This window comes from Kwoniella newhampshirensis, chromosome 12 (genome assembly GCF_039105145.1).
Source record: "Kwoniella newhampshirensis strain CBS 13917 chromosome 12, whole genome shotgun sequence".
In the NCBI taxonomy this organism is placed as follows: domain Eukaryota; kingdom Fungi; phylum Basidiomycota; class Tremellomycetes; order Tremellales; family Cryptococcaceae; genus Kwoniella; species Kwoniella newhampshirensis.
In genome coordinates this window covers 1-25881 of record NC_089965.1, presented here as the reverse complement: position 1 = coordinate 25881, position 25881 = coordinate 1, and the positions used below count along the sequence as shown (strand labels likewise).

Genomic DNA, 25881 nt, shown 5'->3' with positions numbered 1-25881 from the left:
ACGGGCATTTACTACTCATGACTTGGCTAGTACGATAAAGTCTCTACAATCTTATCGAACACTCTGATGACATCGGGCTGATAAAACTTCTCAAAAGTCAGTGGGACGGGGGTACTGCACGGGTTGGCATGGATCATCAGCTTGGTCACCCTGTTCGAAGTTGAGGAAAGACACCCACTCCCATCCGCTGACCAGACCTATCGGCGCTTCTAGATACTCGAACGCTCTTCTACCCACTTCTCCAGTGATGTCATTCCCCACGCTCCCGCTCTTACCAGCTTCATGAACAATCACCATCCTTCCGGTTTTCTTGACTGCGTCGATCAGTTGAGAAGTGGGCATTGGGCTGACCGTGCGTAGATCGATGAGCTGGATGGACGGAGCGGGATTTGGGGGTCGAAGAGCCTTTGGTAAGAACGGGACGAGGTTGGGCGGTGGATGACAGATCAGGTCGATTGCTCGCACTACAGCGTCCGGCAATTAGCAGCGAAACGTACCATGTGCCCAATCACTCACAGCTCGTATGCAGAGGTGTACCATATGAAACAACCGTCAAGTCCTTTCCCTCTTTCACCACCTCGACATGACCAAGTGGCAACGTGTAATCGTCGACCGGGACCTCCTCGACTATAGATCAGTCGCTTGATCACCTCCCGTTGGCTCACCTGCTGCTCTATACCTGTTCTTGTTAGCCGTATCTCGTTCCGACAGACACTCACAGTATTTTAGGCTCAAACACAAGGACAGGGTTCGGATCTCTGATCGCGGCCAGCAACAATCCCTTTGCTTGGATCGGTGATCGTGGTATGACAACTTTCAACCCGGCAGCCCCCAAGAAGAAACCCTATGAGTGAGTTCCATGTTAGCCGGCCGATAAGTCACATGAACCCCCTCAAGACTCACTTCTGGCGACTGGGAATGGTACAATCCTCCATGTCCTACACTCCCGATAGGCGCTCTGATCGTCAAAGACCCGCCAGCGAGGGGATATGCGCCCCCACTCGCATACCTCTGTTTTGCAGCTTCATTGACCAGTTGATCAAAGGCCGGGAAGATCTGTACAGTTGTGCCAAATCAGGATCATACCTCTCGTCGAGAGTGAGGGCCAATCACATAGTCTCCGAATTGGATCTCTGCTATAGCACAAGCTCCCACACTAGCGAGACCGATACCGAAGCCAGCGATCCCTTGCTCAGTCAGAGGGGTGTTGAAGACTCGTTTCTTCCCTATTCTGTGAATATCAGCGTGACATCGTCATGAGACAAGGGTACAGCTGAGAATAAACGCTAAACGAACCGAACTCGTCGACCAAACCTGTCGTACATCTGAACACACCCGTCTGGACATCCTCTCCAAAGACGAATGCTTTGGGATTGGTCGCCAATGCTGTTCTATGGCGTTCCATCGGGTCAGCGGCCTTTGCAGAATTGCATCAGGAACCCCCCAACCCATGGACTTACCCCAATGCATCCCTGATCGCTTGATACAGATTCATCCTCCTCGTCTGTCTCCCTCTCCCGGTCGGACCTTTTAACCCATGTCCATCCGCAAACTTGAGACCAGGAGTCGCCAGAGCCTGCATATGAACAGCTCCTCTCAATACCCCGTCTGCCATCCGATAGAAAATAGGCTCACCTCTTCGGCGGTATGTCTGAATGAAGCACTCTCGCCCAGAGACGGTTCCTCAGGCTGTTTGGATTCGAGGATGGTAGGTGCGGATCTGGATGGTCTGGGTTGTTTCACACCGTTGTTGTTATTGCCCGTCGTCGCTACGCTTGAGCTACATCGCCTGGAAATGGTCGTGATCCGGAGCGATCTGGTCATAGTGCTCGTATGAGATCACGTAGCTTAAGCATGGTGTGTTGAGAATATATATATATATATATCGATGATGAAGACAGAGACGAGCATCAGGCAAAGAGGTCATGGGATGAGCGGAGAGAAAGAGTGGATCGAGTCGGGTGTGATTAACCGGGGAAAACTACGATTTGGACGGGCTGTAATATTGGTGTGACCCAACCGCACTATATCTCAATGCCCTTTGGGCCAGGCATTCCGAGTGGAAGGCGTCAAGAGCAGCTGAGAGCGTCTGCACAGTCTCATGGGTGGGTGACAAGGTAAAGCGGAAAGGACAAAAAGGAAGAAAGGAGAGATCTTGAGATTCTCATCCACTGATACTGCCAATTCTCGCTCGTATATCACTTGTCACATGTATGCATGTCAACGACCATCTACTCTTTCACCTCGAGTATGAGCTACAAGATGGGATTTGGTCAGTTTGTTTCTATCATAGCGTAGCTACGTCGACTCAACTCACCTTGCCGCTGCTCGTATTCGCTTCCATATCCTTGTGTGCTCGGACAATGTCCGTCCATGGGTAGACCTGCGAGAAAGGTGTTGGCGACCGGCATCGTCTCCGCCCATCCCAACGATGTGGGAAAGCGAATACGATTGTTACACCACTCACCTCATGGATCAACACCTTCATCTCCTTGTTCAATATACCCGGCAAGACCTTCTCCCCGAAGATCTCCAACAACTCATGCTGATACTTCTCATCCCGACTTCTCAATGTCGACCCCTTTATCGTCAACCTCTTGAACAACAACGGACCGAGACTTGCGCCATCAGGGAAGGAAGCGCCTGACATGAACGCGAGGTAGTAGAGCGTGCCGTCTCGTCGGAGGAGATTGATGTTTTGGTTGTAGTAGTTTTTACCGATGAAGTCGATGATGAGGTCGACGCCGTCGGCATGCTTCTGGATTTCCTCCTCGAAGTCTGTGAAAGCCTTTGTCAGCGATCTTTGCAAACCACTGCGAGCGATGAAAGACGGGAAGGAGTATCATCGTCGAATGCGAGGGGGATGGCATCGAGGCAAGAAAAGGAGAACATGTGTGCGGGAATGGTTGTGTGACTTTTGTGACCCATCATAGCAGGAGATCCTTACTCACTCTGCGTGCGGTAGTTGATCACATGCAATTTCTCAGTGTCCCCACCGAGCTTCTCAAGCGCAGCCACCTTGTCATCGGAGCCACAAGTGGTGAACACCTTGCTGGCGCCGCAAATATGGACTAGAGAAGGAAACATCAGTGGGGTCCATTGATGTCAAATTTTGGTCGGTTTTACTCACGAGCGATCTGGATCGCAGCGATACCAACTCCGGAAGCACCCTGTGATTGACTATCAGATTCCCGAATCCTTCGATGACCAACGTAGTCGACTCACAGCGTGGATCAGCACATTCTGCCCCTTCTTGAGAGGTGCCTCGAGCAATAACGCCTGTGTCGCTGCACAGAGCTTCTATCAGCGGTGGAACTTCCGGTCACAGCTGGTCAAGGAGATTCACCAGTCATCCACACTTCGGGAATACCAGCTGCTTCCACCCATCCGAGACCCTTAGGCTTGCTCAGGACCATACTGGCCGGAGAGACGATGTACTCGGCATATGCGCCCTGGAAGAACCTTTTAGCTCCACCACAAACGCTACGAAAGACTTGTGGCTCACCCCGTACGTTAGACCAAACACCTCCTCTCCTTCTTTCAGGCTATCGACTCCCTCTCCTACTTTCGTGACGACACCGGAATACTCCACACCGAGGATGGTCTTGGAAGCCTGGGGAGGCAAGGGGTATTTTCCTTCTCTCTGAAGCAAGTCCATACGATTCATACCGAACGCGTTGATCTATGACGTGTTGTCATCAGCGCTGACATGAAACCTAGAAACGTCGGGTCATCCGCACCCACCTTGACTTGCACTTGCCCCTTAGCCGGCTCTGGGGTCTTCTCTTCTCCAAGATACAGGTTCTCCGCGGGTCCAGTCCCGTCTTTGATAAGTACACACCTCATGGTGGATGGTACAGTCGATTGGATACGAAGGGAAGAGGTGATGAATCTTAGGGTTGTAAAGTTGAATGGTCTTTGTGTGGTGGAGCGGATGGTAAGCTGTCGAATGGGTGTTGTCTGATGGAAACTGCGAGGGATACGTATGCTTCTCAAGAGCGACTGACCAAGCATGGGATGATGATGATGGGTATGATGATGAGATGCGAGCACGAGGAGAAATGATCGATGATGCAAGCCATGTATATACAATAAGCGAGAAGATCCCGAAGCAATGATGATGGCTGTGGAGATGAGTGGAGGGCCCGCCGGAAGCGCAATCGACCTTTTTGCTCACACACAACACCAAAACAAGCGCCGGAATCGTTCACAAACCCTTTTGCTTCTCATGCTTGACTAGTGTCAGAGAAAGGAGCAAATGAGTCATGCACATCGCGATCACGGCTAGTCCACCATTATGGCAGACCACGCTCGACACACTTTGGTCCTTTGCATCAGGTGTACATGTCTATGGGAATCATAAATAGATCGCCAGCCGCCGGTATCTGTCATGATGGAGAAATTCTGGATTGCGGCAGACCCAATGTGTATTCCTTCTGTATGCCTCGCGTCTCTACTAGTTCAGTGATATCCCTTCCATGACGTGCGACGGGGGAGAAGGAAACCGGGGTGGAGGAAGTTGAAGACAGCGACAGCGATGAACATGGGGATTCCATCTAGGCCGTTTTGGAAGTTTTCTGCGAAATGGTCTGGGTCAGCGGGGTCAATGGACCGGGATGAATATAATTTTACTTACCGATACCAATCAGGTAGCCGTTCCATCCTTGCACCAGTTCGATGGATCGATAGATACCTGCGAGCTGTCAGCAGGAAGATACGCACACAGTTGAAAGCCGCAACTGACCTCTGATAAAGATCATGATACTGCTGATGGCAACCGCGATGAGCAGGATCCACCATCTGCTCAAGTTCTCTCGCTCGTGTTCCTGCTCGGCATGTAATCTCTGGATCTCGAGATCCGCCCCATCCTTCGTCGGTACTACCTCGTCGGACCTATTCGGGGTCAAGGTTTTCTCGGAATCTCTCCTCCCCATACCCCACTTTCTCTTCTTCTCGACAAGGCCCGCCTCCTTCTTAATCCTCTTCCCCTCCATCCTCTTCTCCTGGAAGGCGTATGATCGACGGGTAGACGCTCGAAGCATGAAGTCAAGACCAAAGAAGATGAAGACGCCCATCGAAACGAGTTGGAAGATGATACCGGCGACCATGATGTTGGTAGCCGATTGGGTGGGTGCGCCGTCAGCTGCCGAAGAAGCGGCTTGGCCTCCTCCGATGGCTTGGAGGATGAGTGAGATGAGATCGGCCGTTATGAATACGATGAAGTACTGTTGAGGTCGATCAGTGGCTGCCCGAAGACTGAGCAGACACACACTCACCCAGTTGGGACGGATCAAGGAGTATTGGGGGCCAAGGCGGGAGATTGCCATTCCCAATACCACATAGTCGTAAGCAGAGAAGAAGACGGGAGCCATGATGAGACTGTTGTAACCGTCAGCAGGAGGAATGAGGCAATCGAAGGGGCCAGACTCACGTGCAGATCTGCATCAAGAAGGGTGTAAGAAGGGTCACATTCTGACTTGACCAGTAACGACCTGACCAACCCAAGACCTCTAGCAAAGCGCCTAGAACGAGGGTTGGGAAGATGACCCAGTACTTGTATCGAATAGCTTGAGCAGAATGGACCGCTATTGAAATGTCAACGGAGGCCAGTAGTGAGATGTACGACGGGTGCACTCACCCGCTGTCACCGAGAACAGGACGATGAACGCCAAGCACCACGAGGGTGTGGGAGTATAGCCGTAGTTGGATGAGTCGGTGTGTTCGGACATTGTGTTGCCAGTAGATCGATGGCTGGGTGCTGAGCGATGACGAAGATCGAACTGGGTGTGAGGCTATGTATTGGGAGGGTGACTAACTCATGACCTCGACCGCGAGCCGACATTATATACCTCGAACGACCGGCTGGATCAACCCGCTGATGCTCGTGAAAAGCGGCCATATCCCCGCTGTGCTGCTTCGATCTCGTCTCTGCCGAGCAGCCAATTGGTCATGTTACGATGAGTGAGTCCTGATCAAGGCAGATCGATACCGGAGGAGTCACAAGTAGGATCTCTCGCAGAGATACGAGTGAACAGAGAGAGAGACTGAAGAGATCTGTAAACACAGTATTCAAAATGTGAGATTGCGGGTTGAGATGACCGTGTCCCAGGATGAAGTGCGAAGTGCGTCATAGCACGTGGTCGACACACGAGGAGACCACACATTGTTCAGATCTCGTTTGCACCTTTGCAGCTATTTCCATTCTCAGATGCTGTCTCGAGTGTCGAGACTATGCACGCACAAAAGGGGGACAGATGTTCACCAAGAGTATATCTCGATGGGTCACTCTGTGTGCGTGGTCATCTGGGACTGGAGACAGTCCGTTGTTCCCCGTGCTACCTTCGAGTTTGGATAGAAGATGTACACACGTGACTGACAAACGACCTCATATGCAGCCCGATCCTCCCAGGGTCCAAGTCGATGTCCTTCCCTGGCTGTCAAAGCTCGACGGTGACCATCTTCTTTCGAGTACGATCTCATCAGCTTCCGATGCGCTGAGATCTGCGGATACCCGCTGTTTTCTTCTATAAGTAGGTCAGGAACATCAATTCTCATGCTAACCTCGCCCTCGGCCGATGTCACCGCACAGAAGAAGCATCTCGACCCATGTCGCAGTGTGCCAAGAGATGGGCCTCGAATACCGTTCCATTTTCAGCTACCACACGAACGGGATCTTCTTGTTGCATGGGCGGGCGGGAGGGGGGTGTTCGCATCTGCGGATATCCTAAAATTGACCGGCAACGTCGTCTCGCTATCGTGCCTGGCACCAAAGCCACCGTCTACTTGTCGACCTAAACGACATGACTAGCGTGTTATCGGGTCCGATTTTGCCCTCCCTCTTTATCTGATACGGGCACGATGCTTGGGATTACAGTCAAAGTGGACTTCGTTTATGGGTAACGCGGCCGAAGGTGCAAAGGGAAAATGGCAAATCACACTAGATGACGGCCGTTCGGATGGAAGCAAAAGGGATCGAGGCGTTGGACCCTGGATCAATCTTTATCAGATTACTGCAGACGTCGAGAGAAACTGGGAATCGCTCTGTACCGCTGGGCAAGGTCAGCGAATAAGTTCTCATCCGTTTTTTCTTGTTCAAGCTTCTCGGCATGGCTCCCTGTCCACGGAAACCATCTGCTTGCTCTCACGACCTATATACTCGACGGTCGCCCAGTGCAACGAACGGGCTCTTCTTCGGATCATCCTGTCTCGATACGAAGAGTCGGCCGCTCATCACCTCATTCTGCGAAAATGTCTGCTGAAGCTGCGCATGCTATGTACGACCCGAACGTAACTCTGGTCGAGCTGGCCACGTCCACAGCGGTCAACTGGACGAAAATTGTTGCTGATCAGAGGAAAGAGAGGAACAGATTGGACAGTGAGTGCATTTCTAGCTTGATTAGCGATACTGATCATGCGTATGTGGCAGGGGAGATGCCAAGGGATATACTACTCGCTGTGACAGCTGTCGTTTTATTCGGCATGCTTATGACTCATGCCAGATTCTTCGCAAGACTGTATGCCTCTCTTCCGCTGCCATCTCGTTCCAGCGCATCGGCAACCCGTGGAGGAGATCTCGCCCAGGGGTGGTTCTTCCGGCAAGGCAAGCTGGCCCTTGAATCGACCACGGTCTACGACGAGAAGATGCAAGAGGAGATCGTACCTCAAACAGCCCCACCGCCACATGTTCGACCTCTTTTGGCATATCTCCCATACTCATCGGCACTACTTTTCGCACCTCTGTCTCGATTCCCCAATCCTTTCCGATCGTACATGTCGATTCCTCAGCTGTTTTTCATCCTGTGCCTCGTATTCCTCGCCGTATTCTCCCTCAGCTACCGTGCGGACATGACACCCAGCACCAAACACAAAGGCAACGGTGAAGATTACATGCGGTCCGGAGAAGTATCCATGTCTTTGATGCCCGTGGCAATCGCCCTTGCGGTGAGAGGCAATATCGTTGGGTTGTGCGTCAGTAACGGCTACGAGAAGTTAAGGATCTTTCACAAGGTCGTCGGAAGATTGATTTTCGTGGCGACAGTCATCCACACCGTGGGATATTGTGAGTCGGTCAAGTTGAAAGCCACGCTTATTCCCGCAGTCGTCAAGTGGGTCAGAGCCGATAATGTCAACGAGCATGCCTATCTGGGCTACGTTATCTGGGGCTACGTGGCATTGATCGCATTGTTCATCATGGTCGTCTCCTCACTTCCTATGATCCGGAATATGTGGTATGGGGTGTTCAAAGTGAGTTCCGGCTCTCATGGTCGACACAAGGGACTGACAATAGTCAAGGTCTGCCACGTTGCCGGTGTTATCCTAATGATCGTTGCTTTGGGCTTCCACAGGCCGAGAGCCATGCCTTATGCGTAAGTGCAATTGCCAGTGGACCCCGCTAAGCCGATCCCAGTGCAGCATGTGGTGCGATCTACGGCGCTTCCATCATGTGTTCGATCTTCAAGACGCGCCTTGCTACTGCTCGAATTGTGGCACTTCCAGGTGCAGACACCACTCTCATCACTATCCCAGAGTTACGTTCAGGTTGGAGGCCAGGTCAGCACGTTCGAATCCGAGTCCCAGCATTCGGACTTGTTCGAGGTTTCGAGTCTCACCCTTTCACAATCGCTTCTGCACCAAACGGCGAGGGTCTGGTCTTGATGTGTAAGAAGGCTGGAGATTGGACGACTCGCCTGAACCATCACGCTGCGGCAGGGTCGATCACAGAGACAGGGGAGAAGGGCAGGCACATAACCATCATCCTGGAAGGACCGTATGGTGGTCTCGGCAACACCATGATCAGCTCCTATTCTGGAGCCATGCTTGTGGCTGGAGGTTCTGGTATCACTTCGGCTTTAGGTCACGCTACAGGTCTCATCGCTCGAGCTCCGACGGGTGCGGTGAGAACAAGAACGATAGACCTTGTGTGGCTGGTACGGACGGAAGAGATTGCTAAACCCTTTGTCAAGATCCTCTCGGATCTTGTTGACGAGGCAAAGCGATGGGAACAAAAGTGTATTAGAGCACAGGGTGGGCTTCGACCGGTAGCTCTTCGAGTACACGTCTTCATCACAAGATGCTCGATCGACTCGCCTCCGAATCTTTTGCCCTACTCGCCTTCATCTGGCTCAAGCGGCGGTTCATCATCGGCCTCACTGGAAGATGACAAGTCGGTGCGACTGGAAAGTGGCGATCTCAATACTTTTACGACTACCTCTTTGACGATGACGAATGGCAACACATCGTCTGAGGTGCTCTCTTCCATCACTGTGAAAACACTCCGACCGAGCTTCATCGCTGTCTTGTCCGGTATCACTGACGAGACCATTGAGCGAGGTGCCAAGGAGGGACATAGTCCCAGCGGCATTCTAGTCACAGCATGTGGGCCGGGTGGGATGGTGTTCACTGTCAGCGAGTCCGTAAGATTGTACGAAGAGTACAAGAAGAAACTGGTCGGCGGTGTAGACTTTGAGGCGCAGCATTTCGGATGGTAATTCACCAAATTAGGTTTGAGATAGATCAGAATCTCTATGCATTCTAAAGTCATAGGTTCAGCAATATGATCAGATGTCGAATTTCCAGTCCGCTTCGGTGGCCAATTCCACCTTGCGAAGGACTCGGGGACCGTCTTCTCCTTCTTCCAGTCCATTGGCACGTTCGCCTGGCTTGGCACTTCTCCATCTCCAATATTGCGTGAACTGGTCTGGCTTCTTCTCGAGGGAATTTGCAAAGTGCTACGAGTGTCAGCGATGGCGAGGCGTGGTCAACTCACCTCTCCCATCACTGGCAAGAATTTGAAACCGTGTCCTGACCCACCGCTTGCGATCTACATATCAGCCAAGCTCAGATAGAGCTTACTCACAAAGAGCGTGTCGTTGGTGTTGGGCACATAGTCGCCGACGAAGTGGTTATCGATAGAATCAGTGTACCAACAGAGCTGCTTATCAACAAGGTTCAACGCAATGCGCTTACCTTGGCCCCGGTGATCCCGATCTCTGCCAGCTCGGGGTAGACCTGACGAAGATTATCTTTGATAGCCTCCAGTGCGGTCTTCGGCACGTTGTTGAGCGGTGTCTCGCTGTACCTCGTTCGTGGAGTGGATGTGGGTCTGATCGTCAGCGATACTGACCGTACATCACAACTCACTGTCCAGTCACAGGATGCGGTTCGTAGTTGGTATATTTGACTGCCCGATATCCAAACTTGATCCTGCCGAGGGGATCTGCGGGCTGATATGATCAATACAGACCTTCACACTGCTCGCTCACGAATCCTCCCATTCCAGTCGTTCCGTCACTGTCATCCAACACCATTAGCTAAGAAGATTTCATGTCAATCAGGAACAAGCCCACTTGGTTCCCACTTTGCCCTCGCCAAGTTGCAATTGCCAAACACAGAACTCCTCCGGACCAAACCTCTTCCTGAGATCCGGTCTGTCTTCCGGGATGTCCACAAATGCAACCGAACCGCCGGTGGTCTCGAGCAGCCCCTTCACCTCGGGGACGATGGATTCGGTCCATCCACCACACGCAACGATGGTCTTGTCGGCGAGATGCTCCACCCCGTCTTTCGTCTTGACCCCGAGGACCGTTTGGCCGGATCGAACGAAGCTATCGAATTTGCCCGCGACCTCATCCAGGACGAATTTGACGCCTACCTTCTTGCACAGGTACAGAGCGTAGGTACATGCCTATATGTGTCAGCCGTGTCACATCAAGGGAAGAACTCACCTTGTCCGCTCGAGTGTATCCCGAGTCCATGTCGAGGAAACCGTGGATGTTCCCATTGAGCAATTGACCAAATCGTTGCATCTTGGTTGCCCGATGGAGGTATGGTTCCGTCTCGTCCTCCTCCAGAGCCCGTTTGTAGTCCGCTTCGTCTTTCTGCAAGCTCCAGGGATGAGCTCTCATCCTGCGAATGCCATCGCACTCACCAGTAAGAAAATCCGTTCCCGCCTTCCACCTCCTGTCACGCTCTCCACATTGACGCGATGGTACTCGGTCTCCTTCTCTCCTTCGCAGAGTCTCATACATCCACACAGGTCGAGCAGGTCATCTTCAGGAGTCAGTCCGTCGGGTAGATCCGCCGGAGACGCGTCGTGCACGGTTTTGGTCCATTCCAGCCATATGGGCAACGCTTTGAGCGCCAGCTGCTCGTACCTAATCACATCAACACGAGCTTTGACATACAACTCACATCTTGCGGTCACCATATCCCGTCCTGAAGATCTTGTTGATGTCCGCGGAAGCACCATCACAGCTGTCTATCAGCGAGAGCGGACCCTAATTACCACTCACCCATCGTCCGGATTGTAATGTGTTTTGTGGAAAGGAACTCGGTCAATTACGGTGACATCGGTGTAGCCTTTTTGTCAGCTATGTTCGTATCGTTGGGACTCACCTCGACGGGCGAGGAAGAGCGCAGTACTGAGACCGAATGCACCGGCACCCACAATGAGCACGCTTTGAGACGGGTCAGACATCGTGCTTGAGGTGAGAAAGCAAGATGAAGAAACCGCATCGATCAAACATCTCTCCGATATAAATAAAACGGAGAAAGGTAGCGTTCGGAGACGACCGAACGACAAGGGCGCGTCTACGCTTCCGACCGTTCTGCACACCGTCTGATGGGATCTCGGGTTGAGTTCGGACTTTGAGTGACATGTTTGCATGATACATGAATACTGACTACAGTTGCACTTGCGTGAAATTCCTTACTCTCGAATGGCCCAGTCTGACCTTTGCCAGTGCCAATTGCAATCATCAACGAGCCTGTTCCTGCTCTTGAATTTGACGCTGCAGAGCAGTCTTGGTCTTGTGAAACCTCCAAGGCTTGACACCAGAGTCAAAAAGCTCGTCCAGTTCAGCAGCAGTGAGCCTAGTCCAAGATCAGCTGTGATCTTGAATGAGTCGAGAGAATCGAAGCTCACCCTTTAGGCTCCGGAATAATGAACCAAGCTCCGATGGCAGCGGGTGCACCGAGGCCGGTGTAGAAGAAAGCTGTCTTCAAACCCCAGTTCCAGGCTGTCGGACTGAGCATGTATGGGACCAAGACGTTCATGATGACACCGCCCACACACGAAATGGCCGCCGCGAACCCAGCTGTGTAAGGTCGTAGTCTTTGAGACGACAACTCGCCGACAAAACCCCATCCGGTTGATCCAGAGAATTGAAGTCCAACGACTGAACGGCAAGTCAGCAACCGTTCTCGGGTGAAGCAGCACAAGCGGCTCACTGTAGACACAGGAGAAGAAGACGAGGAGCTTGTTCGAAGCCTCTGTGGTCTTGACTACTCCCAAAATGCCAATGAGGGTCACGGCGGTGAGCATGATGCAAAGTCCGCTACAGCAGATCACTCGACGTCCCACGTAGTCGACTGCAACAGCGACGACAATGATGATCACGAGCTGGATACCGTTGGTGATACAGGTGACGGCGAAAGGGTCGGCGATTCCAGCAGTCTTGAAGAAGAACGAGGCGTAGGTGTAGAAAAGAGTGAGACCAAGAACTTGTTGGGCACTCAGAGCCCAAGTACTGGCCAGAGTTCGGCGCTGAGGAGGTTTAGCGTTAATGACGACTGGGGTACGGTAGCTCGCTCTCCACTCACCAAGTTACTGCCCTGGAAGATGGCGTACCACTTTTCACGGCCTGTTGCGGCGGCGACGGCCTTCTCGTGAGCGACGGTGAGAGCATAGGTCTCGTATTGCTGGTCAGCGTCGAAGTCTTCGACGCCTCGGTATATCCATCGCATACTCTTCTTGGCCCGGTCTTCGAGACCTCGGCTGGCACACCACATAGGCGATTCCGGTAAAATGATGTAGATGATGAGCATGATACCGATTTGGGCCCACTACGGTTATCATTGTCAGTCCAAAGCACACACGGTTGGGTCAGGTCTAGAAGACGACACCCACCTGGGTATAGATCGGTGTTCGGAAGTTGTCGGGAGCATAGGTGGACATGACTTGCAGGGCGACCGGAGCAAAGAATCCGCCGACGGAGAACCAGAAGTTGTACATCATCAAGAGGAAGCCTCGTACTCGAGTAGGCGCGACTTCTGAGATATAGGTCGGGGTGATGAATTGGAGGGATCCGACACCCATGCCGGAGAGGAGTTTGGCAACAAACTAGACCCCAAAGGTGAGTGGACAGCAACACGGCCCTCCTGACGGTCGACAACTTACCCAGACCTGCCACCGATGCGCAGTCGATTCGCAGATGACGGAAGCAGCTAGAATGACCCAAAGTAGAAACATGGCAGGCTTGCGCCCGTATCTTGAAGCGAGGCTGAAGAGTGGCCAACTAATCAGCCTATCTTCTGTCGCAGCCGATGTTTAAAAGCTTACAAAGGGAGAGTGGTCATTCCAATGATCTGTCCGACCGATTGAATGGTGCCAATAGCGGAAAGGACCGAAGCAGAAAGTGCCGGTTCACCCTTGCTGTCTGTGGTCGTCGCAAACTGCTTCGTAAAGCCGGGATTCGCGATGATGTTACCGTTGATACCGACTGTGAACTGTCAACCTTGGTGCTGTACTAATTCAGAGAGACACCGCGACTCACTCTGGTATCCATCCGTCGCTCCGGCGAAAGCAGCCATGAAGCAGAACGCAAATGCCCACTTGAACTTGCCCACTGTTTGAGGGATCGTGAGCGTCTCGTAGCCAGTCGCTAGCTGTCCTTTGCTATATGCGTCATCTTTCGCGTCGGTATGTCCGAGCTCGATTTGGTTCTCATTGTGGATGATGTCGGGCTTCTCGTCGAGGGGTGACAATGACATGATGCTAGAAGTAGTGAGGGATCAGTCGAGAGCAAGAGTCACCAAGAGCTGAAGAAGCGAAGAAGTGTTCTTTCTTTTCACTCCTTTTGCCTGGTTTTATATCTAGGGGCGATTAAAGATGCCCAGAGATCTCCCAAATGCGGGGCTGGCGGTATGTCTGGAGCTGGCCCCCCGGGGTCACAGGGCAGATGTGCCGGAGAACTTAGCCTATTGCTAGCGACAGCCGGCTAAAGGGTATTCGACCAAGCGCTGCAACGATAACACCGAGGACCGGGATCGGTTGTAGGCAGGAGCTTTCGTCGATAACCCTGGGACAGACACCGTTGCGCGTCCAATTATGGGACATGACGTTGGGCAGACAACCACATCGCTACGGCTAGAGCAGCAGTCCCGTGATCAAGGTCCTAGGTGGATCGATCGCCCAACTTCAGCGTATCCGATGCTTTCGACCTGAAGAAGTGCGGTCACTGTCCGGTACGATAGACGGTCCGAGAGGTATGATGCTCTCATGCCTGGTATAGTCAAGTCATGAATCCTTGTACGTAGAACTGTACTTGACACTCGAAAGCCCCTTTGTAGTTGGAAGGAACATCGCCGGGACTGGTCACGGTTCCTGGACTGGCCACGGTCTTGACTCTGAAACGATTTCGGGTGCAGCGTATGTGTGGAACCAACATGCATTCAGACAGGTTAATGTTGCTCGACTGGAGCCAAATCGTAGCTGGCCGGAGTGATTGAAAGCACTGGTCATGCATGAAATTCACTAGATACATCTCACAGAAAAGACGCGAAGAAAGTCGTAAATACTCACGCCCCTAGGCCGCGTAGTCATTGGGCCGGATCGGCGCGAAGTGAGGCACGAGGACAGCGGGAGGGAACTGCGGCAAGAGGTATGGGACTGTGTATTGATGTCGACCACTACCAGCGGTCGCTTTCTTGCCTGGTAGAACGATTTGTGCGGTACAGTTCGGTGGGACTTCGACCACAACTTGCAACTGCTCGTCCTGGATCTCCCATTCCACCTCGATCATCCCGTAAGGACTGATGTGGCTGGTCGACGCTGCAGTGACCGTGCCACCGGGCTGAGGCTGAACTAGTATGTCTTTCCATCCAGGCGAAAGGGGACTCAATCCACCAATATGCTTGTGCATAAAGCTGGCAACGCTGCCTAAAGCGTAGTGATTGAAGCTGGTCATCTCGCCGGGATTGATACTGCCGTCAGCGAGCATGCTGTCCCACCTTTCCCAGATAGTCGTCGCGTCGAGCAGGACGCAAGAGAGCCATGAGGGACATTGAGTGGCCTGAAGCATGCGGTAGGCGTGGGAAGAGTGTCCGTGATCGGCAAGCGTAGGTAACACGATAGGTGTGCCGGCGAAACCGGTGTCAATGAGCCAATTCGCTTTGACGACCAACTCGCTGAGACGCTCAGCAAAGACCGACCGATAGTCGACCCCTGACTTGCAAGACTCCGGGTAGATCTCAAAATGCAACAGCAAGCACACAGCTGTCTGAGTCTCGCTGACTAATCGGCCGGAAGCGGTTACATATTCGTTGTAGAAAGCTTCCGTGAGCCTGCTGGCTTGATGCGTGTACATGCTACTTTCCGTTTGCTTTCCAATCACCCTGGCGATTTTCGCTGCTGTTCGAGTGGAATGGATAAGCCACGCATCAGCGACGAGCATGTTGTCGGTGGGTCCCATGTTCGGCGTCTCAGGCGGAGCTCTCGGAGCGAGCCAGTCTCCAAGCTGGTCGCGATCTCGACTCCACATCCCAGTGATCGAATCTCGTTTGACACCGTGGTCCAGCCACATTCGTATCGACTGGAACTGTCGTTCAAGGACCGCAGTATCGCCATAAGCAAGATAGACATCATGCGGGACGACTACAGCGGCGTCGCCCCAGATAGCTTCTGGCGTGGAGACATCGGTGCCGGTATCGGGAATGAAGATGGGCACGACTCCGTCAAGCTTTCGTTGATCGTGCCACAAGTCCTGCAGCCATTCACTGAGGAAGCCGGAGGTGTCGAACAAGTACGACATGGTCGGGGAGAAGACACAGACATCACCAGTCCAGCCAAGCCGCTCGTCCCGCTGTGGGCAATCGGTTGGAAGACCGATTGTGTTTCCGATTGTGGACCATAGCGCGTTCTCGTGTAATCGGTTGATCAGGGGGTGGGAACAGTGGAAGTGACCTGTTCGTCGCATGGAAGACTGGAAGACGATCGCCTCGAGATCGTCCAGTGTGATGCCTGGCCAGCCAGTGACCTCTGCATAGCGGAAGCCGTGAAATGTAAACTTGGGCATGTATCCCTTGACGCCCCTTGCACCACCGAGATGTATGGTATCGGTCGCTTTCGCATAACGAAGAGGTCTAGTCCCGAGCTCCCCATGCTCGAGGACTTCTGCATGTCGGATCACTAATCTCTGCTCCGAGGTCGAAGAGGGTTCAGCTAATAGACGGATAACGCCGCCGAGATTCTGACCAAAATCGACCACGGTATTGCCACCAGGAGTGGTGATGATCTTGACAGGTCTCACGACTTGCACAGCACGGATCGGCGGACTTTGAGAGCTGAACAGCTTGACGTCGGGAATAGGGAAAGACTCGACCGGGGACCATTCGCCCACATCTAGATCGTCGTTGTCGGGAAGTCGTGAGTCGTAAACCTCACCGTTGTAAATTTCAGAGCTGACAACAGCGCCGAAAGAATATTCCCACTCAGTTTGGATGGCCTTGCCATCAATCTCCAGCTGAGCGAGCAGGGCTGGTCGCTCGCCAAAGATATTTCTCGAGCCGCCGTTGTATCCCAAGTTGCCTGCGTACCATCCTTCGCCCACCCATGCGCCAATCACGTTCCTGCCTTCCCGGAGCAGATGGGTGACGTCGTGAGTCTGGTAGGCCAACCGAGAGTTGTAACTAGTCCATCCTGGCGCCAAGATATCGTCCCCTACCCGGACGCCGTTCATGTATGCCTCGTACACACCCAGCGCGGTCACGTACAAACGCGCTTGAGGTGGTTTTCCGGTACCTTGACCCAATGGGATCGTGAAGATCTGGCGAAGGCGAAAGGGTCGTTTGGAATCGGACTGTGTGGGTGGGGGCGAACAAGCAACGAACGATGACTTCCACTCCTGGTTGTCTAGCAGGCCCGCCTCCACCTCAGTCTCTCTCCAGGCCGTCCAATCACCGTCCGTTGAGCGTGCTCGAACACGCACAAGAGCACGCTGTCGGCTGGCAAGAGGTGTAGATGGCCATGGTACGAGTATTGAGTTATCTGACTTCACAGAGTGGATTTCGGCATGTCCTGTCTCACCGGCCTGACACCATACGAGTCAGTCCTGCTTGGTAGACCACAACGAGAGAGGCTTACGGTTCTAACTTCTATCTCATAATCAGATTGGTACCACTCCTTTGCTCCCCGTGCAATCGTCCATGAGATCCTCGGCGAAGGTGTGTTGATCCCAAGAGGACTGGCATAATGCTCGAATGCGACCTTGTCGATTTCGCAGGCAGTGATTGTCATCATGCCACGGTATCTCGAGTGAAGACGGCGAGTGAATAGCGAATGAAGATGATACACGTTTGATAATACAACAACGCTCAACAGATGCATACCAAATGTACGATCATCCCCAACCGGACGTGATATTCCGTCTCGGCGAGGAATGGAACCGGTCGGATGAATTAGGCTACAGAAGTAACCGGAACACATCGTTGCATCGCCTTTGACAAGTGATCGATTTTAAACATTCGCCTAATATCTCCATCGCTTTCAATACCTGGATTGCATCTTCATACGACACCGAGTCTGAAGCACAGATGCCTAGAGATGCCTCGGAACCCGCTAGACCGTCTAATCGTCGAAGCAGAGGGGGCTGTCTTCCGTGCCGACAGACGCGTGTGAGTGGGGCTGAGGTCTTGCGGTCGGGACAGTGTTCTGCCGATTTTGTGCACTCAATACCGCATGCCGGTAGACTTCCAGACTTGCTGACAGCTTAGTCAGATCAAATGCGACGAGCTACACCCTACATGTGGTAGATGCCTTGGTCGATCCCTTTCCTGCCGATGGCCAGATGTCGTATCTACTTCTCGAAAGCACCGGAACCCCCGACCGGCCTCCAGTTGCGATTCGTGTCGTAAAAAACGAGTAGGTCACAATCTGCTGTCAAGCACTGACGACCAGATCCGTTGTGTCTCAGACGAAAAAAGCCGCTGTCTGCAACTCGTGCCAGGAACGAGGAGAAGCATGTCGATGGAACGCGAGAGGCGGCCATCAGGCTACCGACATCGGCAGGGAATCTCCCATGGACGTGAGCGGCGGATCCAATTTCAGTCTGGACATCCCGTGCAATGTGTCAGCTACCCCTGGTCCGACCGCCTCTGGTCTGGGTACCGCCATCTTAGCTCTGGGTCCTAAGATGTCAACACCCGACAGCACACCGGTATCCATGCAGGACGGACCGATACCTGATCTGAAGGACTTGGTACGGCTTTACTTCGCGACCGTTCATCGTGAGTTCTTGATCGAATTCAACAGGTCTCAAACTGCTGCCATCGTGTCGTTGACGTTCGTCGCAGATTTTGGCTACCTGTCATTCATCCATGAAGCGGACTTTTGGGAGCTGGAGGAACAAGGTAGAGCTCCAAAAGGATTGTCTTTGTTGATGGCGGCACATGCATTACGGTGGGTCTCGGTTGATCAACTCAATGGCAGTGCTTACAGGTTGGTCTCCCAGGTTCTCTGGTCATTCTGTGGAATCTGAGCGCCTGAAGATCGCCGATCAGTGGGTAATAGACGTCGGCGAGAACCTCAACGTTCAGGTCATGAGCGAGTTTGGGGCTATTGAATTGATGGTGAGCGGTCCCGTCCTATGAGGGAGACACGACCTACTGCTAGCTTGTTCTCGCAGGAGGTGGTCCTGTGCCAAACGTATGAGTTCCTCAATGGACGATATTCGAGGGGAATGGTGATGGCTGGTATGGCCGTCAGGTGAGAAAATTACGTCTTTCGACAGGACATTCACTGAACACTTGACGTTTAGGATGATGACCTTCCTCCGCCTCCATGAACTAGACGAATGGCCACGTCAAGCCGCTAAACCGCTACTCGGACGGGAGAGCTTGCGAAGGCTAGCTTGGTCCGTGTGGTTTCTGGACGCGACGTTAGACGGAGGTGTTTTCGGCGCTTCGACAATACACGAGGATGCCTTCACGATTCAACTCCCGTGCGATGAACGGCCTTTCCTCCTTCACAAACAAGTCACGACCGAGCCGCTCTTACCAACTAGTGTCCACTCGCAGGTCATCACGGACGTCAACAACTCAGAAACCCTCGACATGTCGGCTCATCTACTCAGGGCGATGTGTGCACGCCAAGCTCTTGCGCTGACGCATTCCCGCATACAACGGCGTATGATACAGGCTGGGAACATTGTCGATGCTGCACATGCCGCTGAACACAAGGCGAACAGCCTACTGGACACGCTCACTCCCGACCTGAAATACTCTCGATCGCTGTACCATATCTATCGGGAGAGGCGGCCGTCGCTGGTCCTTTTGCACGTCGTCCGGAACAATTGTCAGCGGCACCGCACATTGCTGCGAATGCTGGTCGTTCAGCACGTCCCTGGTGCCTCATACGAAACGAGTCTGGAACGGCGTGCTCTGATTGCCAGCGCACGATCGCTGTGCCAGATCCTCGCAGATGCTTTGGATTATGATGTCGCTCTCGATCCGCAGATTGCCATGCACGCTTACAATGCGATTGAGATTCTTCTGTTTCAACCGACTCGACTGGCTATGGAGCACTCCGAAAGCCCAATGTCAAGGGAAGAGATCCTGCGCGCCTTGGACGTTCTGGTCCAAGTTGTTCGTCGTTTGGCTCGAGTTTGCTCGCTTGTCGCTTTGATAGTGAGTCTCGTTTCTTCGACAGGCGAGGATCTAAAGCAAACACTTGTCGCAGTACCCCGAGGCGATCAATCGGATGATTCAAATGGGTTACGTCGATGGTCTGACTGATGAAGATATTTTGGCTGTCCTACAGTGAGTCCAGTTATCTATAACTTCCTTCTGACCCATGTATTCAGGAAAATCCACTGCATCACAAATGCAGACAAGGAGTTTGACTGGACCGAATCCTTCTGGCGTTACGAAATCTTCCTCGCCCGACGGGCCCGCATCGCTCAGGAGAACGCTCGCAGCAATGCACCACCTAAACCACCTGCATCCAATCATGCTGATCCATCTCCTGAATCGCCTGAGGATGCTCTGCTGGAGGTTCCGGCACAATTGCAGTCGACTTCATCAGCCATCATAGACCTTGCTCCCATTCCGCCGATGCCGGTCGACTCGTCCTTGTCAACGTTGATAGGCGCTCACCGGACCACTGCGTCTTTCGATATCGGTTCTCATATTCCACCAGCAAGACAAGGAGAAGAGGCTGCTGGTCCAATATCTCGACTTCACCATCTATTTGCTACACCTGGATCGGCTCTCTCGGGTCCCGATACCGTTGCCTATCTCGCGTCAAGAGCGCCTTCTCCTAGCGCCAATGATTCTTGGCCCACCGCTTTGATGTTGGATCCTAACGGATATGACTCATTTTCTGGTGTAGATAATATGAACGGAGTGTTTCCAGATATCAACCCTGCGTCGGGTACGAGCACGCCAAAAGGTCAGATCTTTCCCCTTCCGTGGGGATGAAGAGGGGAAGGGTGAGATCAAACGTAGTTTTTCGTCTCGCGTACGAACTGTAGTCATACATAGAATGACAATATCAAACTCATGTATCATCGCCAACGCCGATTTCGTGTGTATGCTGTTCTAGGCTTCAGTCAATGACCCGACGACAACTATAATCATATCTGGTCCCGTTTCGATCACACCCGCTTCGATCACACGGACGGCGCGTCATCATTTTGATCGTCGTCGCTGCTGTCTTTTCGGAAGTGATCTTTGGTTTTCAACTTCGACTTACCAGCTTCATTCCCGATCAGCCTGGCTTCCCTGAGCGCAGAGTGCAAGGACGATGCAGCCAGTCCTCATAGTCGGAGCTGGTCCTGTCGGACTGCTTCAAGCGCTAATGCTGTCACGTCTAGAAGGTTAGTCATCGATCCCTTCAGAAGTGTCCTGACCCACAGCGATTCCTTAGTCCCTGTCATCCTACTGGATCGGCATCTCGCTCATCTCGAAGCGCCAAAGGCACATGTCATCTCATCACGATCACTCGAGGTCTGCCGGCAGTACGGGCTACCTGCTAGCAAGATCAGAAGCTACGGTACGAGTCGAGAAGATGCTCGGTGGGTCAGATTTGTGACCAATCTCAGCGGAGAGGAAGTCGGGATCTTGCCATTCTTTAGGCTGGAGCCAGATGTTTTGGAGTACACACCCGAGGTGAGCTCCACTCAGTGGGTCGAGCTGATGTTAGATCTTGCATAACATACCACAACCGGACTTTGAGAATCTGATATCGGATATGCTGGACCAACGGACAAACGTTGACATAAGACGCGGGTGGACCTGGAAGTCGTCGGTGCAGGTGAGAACGGCAGATGTGTACATTCGCTGACCTTTCAGGACGACACAGGGGTCACTTCAACCATAGAAAACACCTACACCGGGGAGCAGCTGTCTATGAACTCGGCTTTGGTCATCGCGTGTGACGGCGCAAATTCGAAGATTGTGAGATCTCTGGGTATTTCGTCTGAGATGGAGGAGAGCGGTGAGTCAGAATCGAGCAACCAAGTACGAGTCGATCGCTCGCTTACGCAACTCCAGCCGACACGGTTATGACAATTCACTTCCGGGCTGATCTGCGGCCTGTTGTCGAAGATCGCGTCGGGATGTTGCACTGGATCATGGACCCAGCAGTGCGAGGGGTCATCATCGCATATGACCTCAGCGGGAACCTCGTACTATTACACAATTTTGATGTGAGTGCTGGAAGAGAGACATTGCTCACGCGTCCAGTCTTCACAACAGTCCGTCGAGTCCTTCACCGCCGAGAAATGCCAAACGATCATACAAGCTGCCATCGGCTGTGACATCCCCTTCACCTTTCTCAGCGCTCTGCCCTGGAGAGTCCGCCGGGAAGTCGCGCACGAGTATTACGTCGGTCGAATAGTGTTTGCAGGGGACGCGGCGCACTCGTTTCCTCCCACCGGAGGCTTTGGTCTGAACACGGGCATTGCAGGTGGGTGCAGAATCTGCAACAACAGCTGATAACAGACGCACATAATCTCGCGTACAAGCTCGCCGCGGCGTATCATGGCTGGGCGGATCTCTCTGCCGTTCTTGCTGCTTATCAGGCTGAACGTCAACCTGTCGCACTTAGAAACGCCTGGCAATCGGTCTTCTACGGACGAAAAGTCTTCGATCTGGTCAAGGCTTTCAAGACGACGGAGCCGGACGTGGAAAAGGCTACCCTTGCTATGCACGCGGCTCTGGCGGACACGGAACAGAGACAGGTCATCGAAGAGAAAGTCCAGGATCAGGCAGATCAGTTCAACAGTGTGAGTCGCTTCATTCCAAGACGTCCGCTCATGATAGGTGAATCTTGATCTTGGGTATGTCTACGAGCCTGGGTATAACGCCGAGAGAACGACCGAGTACATCCCGGCGTATAGACGAGGAGCCAGACTCGTACATGCCTGGATCAACGCGAAGAACACGTCAGTCCTCCCGTCTCTTCCTCCTGTCGATTTCGCCTACTTGGGCAATGACATGTCCGACGAGCAGAAGGAGAAGCGGCAATACTCACTCCTTGATCTGATACCGCCCGACTCTTACGTCGTTCTATGTGGTCCAAACCAACGCAAATACGTCGAGCTGTGTGAGCTGTTGCAGCGCAGCTCTATCCCGGCCAGACTGGTCGTGTGCGGCAAAGACTTCACTTTCACGGACGAGGTGCCGGATGGATATGGTTTGAGTAAGGGCAATGCGGTCCTCATCAGGCCGGATCAACATGTCGAGCTGGTCATAGAGAATGAGACGGTAGAGGAGATTGTGAAGCACATCGCTTCCTCATTACACGCCCAACATTAGCGAACCATGCATTATTGTCGAACACTGGGAGGTATTCTGGTAGGGACGTGAGTGTGGGGCGAGGTTCATGTGGACGTCTGTTCGGAGCCGGCGACGCTATCTTTGACCGCGTCCTATGCATCGGTGTCGTCCATCAGGGTCGTCCGTCATCGAGATCAAGTCCTCAACGCGGTCTGATACGTAGCAGCTGATACGCATATCGAGAATGCCTTGAGGAGAAAGCCGATGTACGCCACGAATGAATGTCTCGCCGGAGAAGTGCGGCGGTCTGCTTCCCTGATGGGGACATCGCGATTCGGCGGTCCGGCCTGTCTCTACCCGAACAACATCTAGACGACATTCCTAATATTCAGCCTTCAAACACGATAAAGCTTGACTCCCATCATCACCTCATCGCTCACCTTCAGCCATCATTCGTCACGGAGTAGCCTCATGTCAACTTCATCGTTCAAGCGCCTCAGCTCCCTGGTCCAGATACGCATACCGACGTCAACGATCAATGCCAACCTCCCACTCGTCATCCTATGCACGTGGATGGATGCCCCTGATCGACTCGCCGCCAAGTATGCCAACCGATATGCCGAGTTATTCCCCTCCTCCACCATCGTACACGTCAGGAGCACCGCTTTGCACATGTTCTGGACGTCGTGGACCGACTACGACATACTCATGCAGCCTGCAGTGGATGCTATCCTCAGTCTAGCGGCCAGCGACCGTGAGCGGGTCGTTGCGGCCGCGTATTCCAATGGAGGTGTCAGCTCGATCAACCGTCTCGCACATCTGTATCGTGAACACGCTCACGCGCCTCTTCCTCTTCGAAGTCTTGTGATTGACTCGGCACCAGGTTCCGGCGACGTGCCATCCGCTCATCGGGCTATCTCCCTGTCTTTGCCCCCTATCACCAGGCAGTTTCCCCTGTCCGCGGTCTTAGGGCCTGCCCTCTGGCTTGGCCTGTACTCGTGGGCTCTTTATCTAAATGCCACTCATACCATCGATCCCATCGCTCGCTTACGATCGCAATTGAACGACCCGGACTTGTTTGCGACTGGGAGAAAGAGACGATACATCTACAGTCGCGCGGACAGGATGGTTCCTTGGTCAGCCGTGGAGGAAAGCATGCGAGATGCCGCAGCCCGAGGGTGGAACACGAGCTCAGAGCGATTCGAGAATAGCAAGCATGTGGCTCACGCCGTGGCAGATGAATCGCGCTACTGGAGAGCAGTGGAGTCCGCGTTCAGCGTGTAAGGAGTACTACACGCTCGTCGCACGGTGGGCGAGATGCGCTTGGTGAGTCGAGATAAGCAGTCGGAAGCTGCCTATTGCTTATCTCGGAAAGTATCGCTGACACATCGCGAACTTGGTAGTAGCACAGTCGATCCAACGCCTGATAGACATAACCTATACGTAGGGTCGATATTCCCGTTGTTGATGTAAAGAGTGTAGTAGCGTCAATAATGCGTATCACGATTGTTCACACAAATTCTGATGCCACGGGCGGATCGAAGAATGGGTGCAGCTCAAGGGGCATTCGATTGCTCAACACCATCGATGGAACATGAAATGGATCGATCTGAAACCCGTAGCGTTAGGAAAGCAAGTCTGGAGATCTCACCCGTATGGTGGAGAAATCGGTTTGGGACGATGCTAGGTGTCAGAGCCGGCCGTCCAGTTGTCAATAAGGTCAGCCGATGCTAGGCACCAGTAGCGGGGAGCTGTAGTTCTCTATTTGACACCGCTTTGACACCTGTTGACATCTGTGGGTAACGCTGCAGGCGGTCGAAGGTACGATAGCAGCCGTACAAAGCGCAAAACCGCTATGAAATGATTCGTGCTGTCAGTGCCCGCCATACAGGTGTCAAACGCATGCATCCAAGTGTCAAAACGAGAGTGCTGGATGGCAGCTACCAGATGAGCGTCTTCGCTTTGCATTTTGACACCTGTGAACCGAGTTATGACACCGTGAAAATGGTCGGGTACCCCGTCTAAAGTCGTTCTTACAGCCGTGTCATACCACCCGGTTACCGCATGTCATATAGCCTCCCATAGGTGTCATCCGCTGTCACGAATCATGCCAATGAACAGTCCGGATCTGAATCTATCTATTTGACACCCGAGCATGCCATTTTGACACCTGTGAGCGGAGATACAGCACCAGTCGGCACCACGGGGGTCTTCCCGGGCACACCTTGATCTGACATAAACCGCTAGGTCTAGTCACCAAAGGTATGCATATATGGGCTGGTGTCAAAGGGTGTCAAACCGATTCCCCTGGTCTTGCTGAGTACGCCAGTCAATTTGGAAATGCGTTTTGACACCTGTAGCCAGAGTTATGACACCAAACGTTCTCCCATACCCTCCATTGGCATCTTTCCGTAGCGTTAGGACCTTGTAAGCGGTGTGACTCGGGTTCCTCCTGATCGATCTGGTGTCAAATGGTGTCAAATTGGTGCTGCTGATCTGGCCGAGTGCTCCGGGCACCTCGGAGATGCGTTTTGACACCTGCATTGGAAATTCTGACGGCGAACATGTCCACTTACGCCCGCTCCTGGGTTAGGGGTTAGGGGTTAGGGGTTAGGGGTTAGGGGTTAGGGGGTTAGGGGTTAGGGGTTAGGGGTTAGGGGGTTAGGGGTTAGGGTTAGGGGTTAGGGGTTAGGGGGTTAGGGGTTAGGGGTTAGGGGTTAGGGGGTTAGGGGTTAGGGGTTAGGGGTTAGGGGTTGGGGGTTAGGGGTTAGGGGTTAGGGGTTAGGGGGTTAGGGGGTTAGGGGTTAGGGGGTTAGGGGTTAGGGGTTAGGGGTTAGGGGGTTAGGGGTTAGGGGTTAGGGGGTTAGGGGTTAGGGTTAGGGGTTAGGGGTTAGGGGTTAGGGGTTAGGGGTTAGGGGTTAGGGGTTAGGGGGTTAGGGGTTAGGGGGTTAGGGGTTAGGGGTTAGGGGTTAGGGGTTAGGGGTTAGGGGTTGGGGGGTTAGGGGTTAGGGGTTGGGGGTTAGGGGTTAGGGGTTAGGGGGTTGGGGTTAGGGGGTTAGGGGGTTAGGGGTTAGGGGTTAGGGGGTTAGGGGTTGGGGGTTAGGGGTT

The 25881-nt window shown here is 53.1% G+C and overlaps 11 protein-coding genes across 11 annotated transcripts; 5 read left to right on the top strand and 6 right to left on the bottom strand.

The window, feature by feature from the left end:
* Positions 1-26: 26 nt before the first annotated feature.
* IAR55_005600 (uncharacterized protein) lies at positions 27-1824 on the bottom strand (the record flags this gene model as incomplete). Its single annotated transcript, XM_066948691.1, has 10 exons — positions 27-114; positions 179-464; positions 517-567; positions 666-673; positions 720-844; positions 904-1056; positions 1114-1226; positions 1297-1391; positions 1461-1576; positions 1636-1824. 10 exons carry the CDS (start codon positions 1822-1824, stop codon positions 27-29), a joined length of 1224 nt encoding a protein of 407 aa, XP_066800464.1.
* A 407-nt stretch (positions 1825-2231) lies between these two features.
* IAR55_005599 (uncharacterized protein) lies at positions 2232-3846 on the bottom strand (the record flags this gene model as incomplete). Its single annotated transcript, XM_066948690.1, has 9 exons — positions 2232-2255; positions 2318-2383; positions 2468-2778; positions 2952-3071; positions 3131-3170; positions 3226-3287; positions 3347-3452; positions 3506-3682; positions 3745-3846. The coding sequence occupies 9 exons, from the start codon at positions 3844-3846 to the stop codon at positions 2232-2234; spliced, it is 1008 nt and encodes a 335-aa protein (XP_066800463.1).
* A 615-nt stretch (positions 3847-4461) lies between these two features.
* IAR55_005598 (uncharacterized protein) lies at positions 4462-5729 on the bottom strand (the record flags this gene model as incomplete). The annotated part of the gene is made up of 6 exons (XM_066948689.1): positions 4462-4577; positions 4637-4693; positions 4745-5225; positions 5277-5379; positions 5432-5585; positions 5639-5729. The coding sequence occupies 6 exons, from the start codon at positions 5727-5729 to the stop codon at positions 4462-4464; spliced, it is 1002 nt and encodes a 333-aa protein (XP_066800462.1).
* Positions 5730-7248: 1519 nt separating this feature from the next.
* Positions 7249-8370, top strand: IAR55_005597 (uncharacterized protein; the record flags this gene model as incomplete). The annotated part of the gene is made up of 3 exons (XM_066948688.1): positions 7249-7375; positions 7427-8244; positions 8293-8370. 3 exons carry the CDS (start codon positions 7249-7251, stop codon positions 8368-8370), a joined length of 1023 nt encoding a protein of 340 aa, XP_066800461.1.
* Positions 8371-8441: 71 nt separating this feature from the next.
* Positions 8442-9488, top strand: IAR55_005596 (uncharacterized protein; the record flags this gene model as incomplete). The annotated part of the gene is made up of 1 exon (XM_066948687.1): positions 8442-9488. One exon carries the CDS (start codon positions 8442-8444, stop codon positions 9486-9488), a length of 1047 nt encoding a protein of 348 aa, XP_066800460.1.
* Positions 9489-9557: 69 nt separating this feature from the next.
* IAR55_005595 (uncharacterized protein) lies at positions 9558-11476 on the bottom strand (the record flags this gene model as incomplete). Its single annotated transcript, XM_066948686.1, has 8 exons — positions 9558-9728; positions 9967-10072; positions 10141-10203; positions 10263-10290; positions 10339-10651; positions 10725-10877; positions 10928-11253; positions 11395-11476. 8 exons carry the CDS (start codon positions 11474-11476, stop codon positions 9558-9560), a joined length of 1242 nt encoding a protein of 413 aa, XP_066800459.1.
* Positions 11477-11756: 280 nt separating this feature from the next.
* On the bottom strand, positions 11757-13770 carry IAR55_005594 (uncharacterized protein; the record flags this gene model as incomplete). Its single annotated transcript, XM_066948685.1, has 8 exons — positions 11757-11871; positions 11924-12176; positions 12229-12544; positions 12601-12843; positions 12908-13120; positions 13178-13280; positions 13340-13499; positions 13554-13770. The coding sequence occupies 8 exons, from the start codon at positions 13768-13770 to the stop codon at positions 11757-11759; spliced, it is 1620 nt and encodes a 539-aa protein (XP_066800458.1).
* Positions 13771-14585: 815 nt separating this feature from the next.
* Positions 14586-17293, bottom strand: IAR55_005593 (uncharacterized protein; the record flags this gene model as incomplete). The annotated part of the gene is made up of 2 exons (XM_066948684.1): positions 14586-17087; positions 17141-17293. The coding sequence occupies 2 exons, from the start codon at positions 17291-17293 to the stop codon at positions 14586-14588; spliced, it is 2655 nt and encodes an 884-aa protein (XP_066800457.1).
* Positions 17294-17589: 296 nt separating this feature from the next.
* IAR55_005592 (uncharacterized protein) lies at positions 17590-20472 on the top strand (the record flags this gene model as incomplete). The annotated part of the gene is made up of 8 exons (XM_066948683.1): positions 17590-17670; positions 17970-18282; positions 18349-18454; positions 18507-18624; positions 18681-18760; positions 18813-19680; positions 19733-19812; positions 19857-20472. 8 exons carry the CDS (start codon positions 17590-17592, stop codon positions 20470-20472), a joined length of 2262 nt encoding a protein of 753 aa, XP_066800456.1.
* Positions 20473-20797: 325 nt separating this feature from the next.
* On the top strand, positions 20798-22812 carry IAR55_005591 (uncharacterized protein; the record flags this gene model as incomplete). Its single annotated transcript, XM_066948682.1, has 6 exons — positions 20798-20870; positions 20921-21162; positions 21346-21490; positions 21547-21701; positions 21972-22280; positions 22348-22812. The coding sequence occupies 6 exons, from the start codon at positions 20798-20800 to the stop codon at positions 22810-22812; spliced, it is 1389 nt and encodes a 462-aa protein (XP_066800455.1).
* A 432-nt stretch (positions 22813-23244) lies between these two features.
* On the top strand, positions 23245-24057 carry IAR55_005590 (uncharacterized protein; the record flags this gene model as incomplete). The annotated part of the gene is made up of 1 exon (XM_066948681.1): positions 23245-24057. The coding sequence occupies one exon, from the start codon at positions 23245-23247 to the stop codon at positions 24055-24057; it is 813 nt and encodes a 270-aa protein (XP_066800454.1).
* Between the last annotated feature and the right edge of the window lie 1824 nt (positions 24058-25881).